The sequence below is a fragment of the Orbicella franksi genome, chromosome 5 (assembly GCF_964199315.1).
Source record: "Orbicella franksi chromosome 5, jaOrbFran1.1, whole genome shotgun sequence".
Lineage (NCBI taxonomy): Eukaryota > Metazoa > Cnidaria > Anthozoa > Scleractinia > Merulinidae > Orbicella > Orbicella franksi.
The window spans coordinates 6,939,286-6,945,546 of record NC_138149.1 but is presented as its reverse complement, the minus strand read 5'-3'; the positions used below and the strand labels follow the sequence as shown (position 1 = coordinate 6,945,546).

Sequence of the window (6,261 nt, the reverse complement as noted above, 5' to 3'; positions counted from 1 at the left end):
GAGGACGAGCAAACTTTGGCAGATTTAATTTCAACTCATCGCCGTTCGCAAGCAAAATGTCAGCTGGAACAAATCAGTTAAATTAAACGAATTAGATTATTCTTGTTTGCTATAATTATAATAAACATCTTATTAACTGAGCTAAGTCGTTCTGTATCGGAGAATCTTGACCTTGGTCGTGTGTACAGACCTCACCGAGTTCGGTCTGTACTCATGACTTCGCCGGGTCAAGATTCTCCCATACAGACCTCCTGCTCGGTTAATAACTATGAGAGCTAATATAGTGATTCATCCGTTTATCAGTGTCTACTGTAATGTAACACCCTCTTAAAATAAAGTTGATATTACTACTTGCTACTGTATGTCTGGAGAAGTTAAGTATTAATTTATATGATAAGGGAATCCCACCATCTCTTTAGCGGAACTTTCTATTTTAAGAGCAAATTCCCCCCAAAATCAAACAAAATCAAATTTCTTCGGAGAGGCTAGAAAACTCATATTCGCTCGTCTTTTGCATATAGCTAGCCCCTAACAAGAGTGCAAACAGGCTGTAGTTTTTTTCTTGAAATAGTTTTGTCTTTCTGAGAAAAGCGACATTTACGATTTAACTTTCAGACTCAATTTCATGCAATTTAGCGAGTCCCAACTGGGCTGAAAATCGACCATTTTCATTCGATTCGCATTTCGCAAATATTGAGCGCAGAAAAGTTGTAATACAACCAGCTTATTGCAGAAATATTTCTCGTCTAAAAAAGGACCGTTTCAAGAATACTGGATTAATCTAATTATTTAGCGGTAAACAAAACCAGAGTGCTCTCCAATATCGAGTTAGTCAGTCGGTGAAAAGAATTGTCATTTTGACCATGTGCCATATCTCGGAATTCCAAAAGATTTTAGATTCTAACTATACTAGGATAGGTCTTTCAATATATGTAAAGTTCAGTTTGGGCAAATGACTAGGAACTCGTCAAAAAATTATTCAAAATCGTTCACAAAAGACACAAAATCACGCCAGCAGCTTCCGAGTGCGTGACCAAAAGTATTATTATCGTATCGGCATATTACTTCAGTTCGAAACGTCAGCGTTACCAAGCAGTATAAATGACATACACATAATAATAGCATGTTCACCTACCTCGATTTGTAATATCCTGAATTTCGCAAACTGATTCTTTCCCTGCGTATAATTTTCAGCGGCGTTCTTGTCAGTACTCATATGATATCCGACTTTGAAGAAAAACAGTTACTGCCAAGTCCCATGTATGTATCATCTATCTGTTTTATTTGTGTCGTTTGATTAAGCCAGTTGTAACTGTCATTCCACGTGCGACTTTCGGGTTTCCATTTTGAAGACGTTTAAAAATCCTTCATTTTGACTGAAGATGTGTTATCCGAGACCCGTACGTTACAACATATTTTACATGGGGGTGAGGGTCGCGATTTCAGAGCTTTCAACAGAGTTAGTTTTCTTTGTTTGAATCTTAAGCCACAAAGACCTGGTTGGTATGTAGCATTTTATCGCTTTACCTTAAAAAGGAGGCCCTGAACTGGAACTAACGTTGAAATATTGGAAAAATTCTAACGCTTTTTCTTTCGGAATTAATTTCCACTCTACCCTTACCCTGTGTGCAAAGACTTTTGCTGGACAATATGCAAATAAGAGACGCGGAGCCATCGAAGATGACGGCTTATTTGTTACTGCTAATTACTGGGGATTTCTGCCTGATAGCAGGTTGAATGATTGTACCGAACAACAAAACGGAAAACGTAGGAACATTTGCATAGGAACTTGGTAGTATTGAGCGATTTGGGGAATTCAAAATCACCAGACGAATGCGTACGGGTTTTGTAAACCTAATGGAACACCGTTGAAATGGCAGGATAGGAATGTTGTTTGACAGTCAAGACATGATAACCCAGCTAAGGTAAACATATATATGTTGGTTTATGCTTAAGTCGAGCTGATATTCCTGTGATATTTCGAATTGAAGTGATTTAGTGACAAAAACAATGGTAGTACTTTTGGTCACGCATTCCACTGCTGGAGTGATTTTATTTTTTTTTGTGTATGATTTGAATAATGTTTTGACGAGTGCCTAATCATTTGCCCAAACTAAACTTTACATATATTGAAAGACCTATCCTAGTATAGTTAGAATCTAGAATCTTTCGGAATTCTGAGACATGGCACATGGTCAAAATGACAATTGTTTTCACCGACTGACGAACTCATCGTTGGAGAACACTTTGGTTTTGTTTACCGCTAAATAGTTAGATAAATCCAATATTCTTGAGACTGGTCTTTTTTGGACAAGGAATAGTTCTGCAATAAGTTGGCTGTATTACAACTTTTCTGTACTCAATAGTTGCGAAATGCGAATCGAATGAAAATGGTCAATTTTCAGCCCAGTTAGAACTCGTTAGATTGATGTCTGGACGTGAAATCGATAATGTCCTTTTTTATGGGGCGCCGTACTGGACAATATTACGAACATTTCTTAAACATGCTCAACGCCTACTTAGCGTGACATACTCTATATTCTGTATGGTCATTGTCATATAACCATGCCAAAATCTAAATAAAGATGCTCAACTTACTTTATATTCTGTATGGTCATTGTCATATAACCATGCCAAATTCTAAATAAATATGCTTAACTTACTTTACATTCTTTCTGGTCTTTGTCATATAACCATGCCGAAATACACTTATATTGAGCATTCTAAACTTCCATGCGTATGCAGTATGGTATGATGCACCGCGCGCTTGTTATGACAAATACGTCACCAGATCTCCCTCGGCCCCTACAAGACTGCCATGTTGGATGCTTTTATCACGTGCTTTCAGTAATGGAGGAAAGAAGCGAAGATTTCCGAGAAGCGTTATCAAATATCGCTCGTCAGGCAAGATCATTACTGCAAAATTTCAATGATAGTAATGTGCAACCTATTGAACAACGAATGTTGGATCAAAGGCCTCGTGAATCGGGAATACTGTCGACGAGAACGCCATCATCAAGTCAGACTGTGAATGTAAACAACACAAGCATCAGAAATGTGGAAAGCACAGCGGTGGCCGCACAGTTAAGGAACTTATTTCCGACTGTTGGTAAAAGATCATTTGGTGGCAAGTCGTCCAATAGCAAATGTGTTAAAGGTAAGAAGCCTCCAGCCAAAAAAGCAAAGAAAGATGTAGTACATAAAGATGTTGTTCTTCTTCCTTCTCCTGACACGAAGTCAGTGCCTACCCACCAGACGCGATGTCGGTTAGAAAACAATGGATTTGTTGTTCATGCATTTCCAGTGGACAAGTCTCTGCAGGAAGAAGACCTTCGAGCTCAAATTAGAGAGTTGTTCCCACCTCTTGCAGAAACAGACTTTGAATTTGTAAAGTCCTGTTACGGTCAAATAATTACACCAAAGTTAGCCACTGGTGTACATTTTTCAGCTTCACGTGTTCTTGGCCTTGCTGGACAAGGGAGCATATACATTCGACCAGAATGTGATATCTCTGCTAGTCTCAATAGTGACACTGATAGCCCTCCCCACAGTCCTGATCATGATCCACGAGGTGGAAATCCAAGCCCAAGTTCACCCCTTCCTGAACAAGTGGAAATTGCTGATGATGGTGAATGTAGTGGTTTGTCAAATGTTTCATACCTATCAACTACTGCCTTATCCAGCAGTGCAATAAATCGAGGGGGGCTAGATCAGTTAAAAGATATGTTCCCTGGAAAAAGCACCAGCATACTGCAGAATGCCCTAACCTGCCATGGGAGTGTCAGCCGGGCTGCTCTTTTCCTCTCCTCCCAAAATCTCCCTTTTGAGAGTGACATTGGTGAGGATGATGATGATAGCCTTTTGGAGCCTGTTTTCTCTCCAGCAAATGAAAAAGCAGATTCCCTGGATACAGTGTTAAAGGAACTTCAGAAAGGTTTGAGTACCCAGAAAGAAAAGCTCAAAGTTGACGAAGAAGATTTATTCAATGATGCTATGGCATACTATAAAGATCCCAGCTTTGATCCTACAAAGCGTCTAAGAGTCCTTTACACAGGACAGCCAGCTGTGGACACGGGTGGAGTAACCAGACACTTCTTTAGCCAGCTTCTTCAAGTTATATCTCAGATGTTCTTTCAGGGCACCAATTACAAAAGTCCCATTTATAATGCTGACATTGTAGCTTCTGGTATGATGAAGTACATTGGAACAATCATTGTGCACAGCATTTTGCAAGGAGGTCCTGATTTCCCTGTGTTTAGTCCTTCAGTTTATCGCTACCTAGCAACGGGGGATGTTGATACAGCAATGGATTCACTGAACTATGGAGACTGCTCGGAGCCTGTGAAAAATTTTATTGACAAGGTATTGTACATGTATTTGTGCTTGCATACCAATAGTAATGTTTTGTCCCTTCCCTTTTTAAGTAGTTTGCTCTTTAAGTAAGTGCTAATATCTTTCAACAAGTGCTGATGACTAACAAAAGGGAAGTCAGCCTCCTTGTTTTATTCAGAGTTAGGGTGGACAGAGGGTGGAAAACATTTACAATATAATTTCTGGCCCAACTAGGTATGAGGAAACTGTAGACACACAAAGAAAGATACTGGCATCACTGTGCACTGTGTATTGAATGAATGTAAACTTGAACAGATTTATATCCTTAACAAAGGGAGGATTGACCAGGAGTTTTCTTGTTAACAGATTGCTCAGGCTGAAGATGTCGCCACACTGGACCAAGAAGAAGTGGCTAGTTTTTTGTCAGAGTGTGGCATGTCGGTAGTTTTATCTGTAAGTCTTCAAAGGATAATAATATTAGAAACTGATTTCTTTCAAATTTTTGATTGAAGGCAAGTTCCTTTTTCCATTTTACAATAATAGTTTATTGAGTGTCCCCAGCTACCACAGCAGGTCTTTATACCCAACACTAAAACAAATGATTTTTTTTTTCAGAATGACAACAAAATGAGGGTCATCCAAGGGATAATAATTCATGATGTCATAAGCCGACCCAAGATTGTTCTAGATCAGCTTGGAGAAGGACTGGCTGTACTTGGCTTTCGTGCTAAAATGGCAGAGTACCCTGACATGTTTGAGAAGCTGTTTGTGCCCAGCAGTGATAGTAGGTTGAGTGCAGCACAATTGGTTGATGTACTACAGTTTCCATCTGAGATGAGTGAAGATGACAGAACTGTTGCAAATTACCTTAAACAGTACTTACGTAAGGCTGATATTCAAATGTTGGAAAATTTTGTCTTTTTTGTCACTGGTTCCTCTGGTTTGCCCAACTTTGGACTAAGTAGAATCAATGTAAAATTTGACAATGTTCCTTCTATTTTTGCATCAACATGTTTGCTTTCATTAACTCTTCCAAATCACTTTGAAAGTGAAGAAAGTTTCAGTTTATTGCTGAATGCTGTCATTAGTTCTGCAAAGAAATCCTTTAACTGTGTGTAATTCATATCCACCGGTTTATTCAGTCGTGACATTGTAGTTAGCATGTAAATGTTAGAGTTCAGTTCCTCACTTTTTAGAGGAATATTTTCCCACTTAAAAATTCAATGGCATTTGTTGTTGTCACATTGATTTTTTAAGAAGTATTTCAGCCACATGTTAATGTTGACATTTATTGTTGTGCCCATTGAAATTTCTACATGTAGAACCCTAGTCCTTCAAGGTTTAATTAATAATTAAGATTTAACGTGATGTGTAAATTGCAGAAGTTCATGTACATGTATGACCATTTTTTAACTTTCATACTGTACTTTCACTGGCATTGACTATTAAAAGAGAATATTCAGGGAACATGCACTCATGAAACCACAGTGTTAAGTCATTTTCACCAGTAGTTTTGAGTTGTTTTGAAGCTAGCTATCCTTAAATTTGGATTGATCAGGAAATGATGCTGGAGCTGTTCACAATGTTTGTTCGTGAGCAGGGAGCACCTGCATCCCCATGTAATTTACTTACTTGTAGTGTTGCATGACAAACAACTTTTTTGTGTAACAGTGGAAAAAAATGACAAAGTGACAATAAATGTTGTGTTTTATTTGCCATTTTATGCTTCCTCAATTTGTAACAAGAGTCACTTAAGTCTCCACATAACCAAGGTACCCGTAGTTTTTTGCCAAGGGTAATAATATAATTTGTAAAAGATGCTATTGAGTGAATTTAAACATGAATAACTCAGTTGGAGTCCCTCAATACAGCAACACATGGACCTGACTGTCCTGCTTGTTTGTCTTTATAGGATCTTAGCTGTCTAAT

The 6,261-nt window shown here is 38.4% G+C and overlaps 1 protein-coding gene across 2 annotated transcripts; it reads left to right on the top strand.

Annotated features, from left to right (window-relative positions):
- The first annotated feature begins 3,544 nt into the window (after positions 1-3,544).
- On the top strand, positions 3,545-5,696 carry LOC145486603 (G2/M phase-specific E3 ubiquitin-protein ligase-like). 2 transcript variants are annotated; one of them, XM_081465296.1, is made up of 3 exons: positions 3,545-4,362; positions 4,699-4,785; positions 4,948-5,696. In XM_081465296.1, the coding sequence occupies exons 1-3, from the start codon at positions 3,724-3,726 to the stop codon at positions 5,449-5,451; spliced, it is 1,230 nt and encodes a 409-aa protein (XP_081321422.1). In that variant the 5' UTR covers positions 3,545-3,723; the 3' UTR covers positions 5,452-5,696. The 2 variants fall into 2 exon arrangements, with proteins under 2 accessions (XP_081321422.1, XP_081321423.1); XM_081465297.1 differs by lacking the exon at positions 4,699-4,785.
- The last annotated feature ends 565 nt before the right edge of the window (positions 5,697-6,261 follow it).

What these genes read in the sequence shown, in the direction of transcription:
- LOC145486603 (XM_081465296.1), top strand. Translation starts at nt 3,724, where the DNA reads ATGTTCCCTGGAAAAAGCACCAGCATACTGCAGAATGCCCTAACCTGC. An exon ending in TGAAAAATTTTATTGACAAG is followed by an intron (nt 4,363 to 4,698) that starts GTATTGTACATG and finishes TCTTGTTAACAG; the next exon opens with ATTGCTCAGGCTGAAGATGT. An exon ending in GCATGTCGGTAGTTTTATCT is followed by an intron (nt 4,786 to 4,947) that starts GTAAGTCTTCAA and finishes TTTTTTTTTCAG; the next exon opens with AATGACAACAAAATGAGGGT.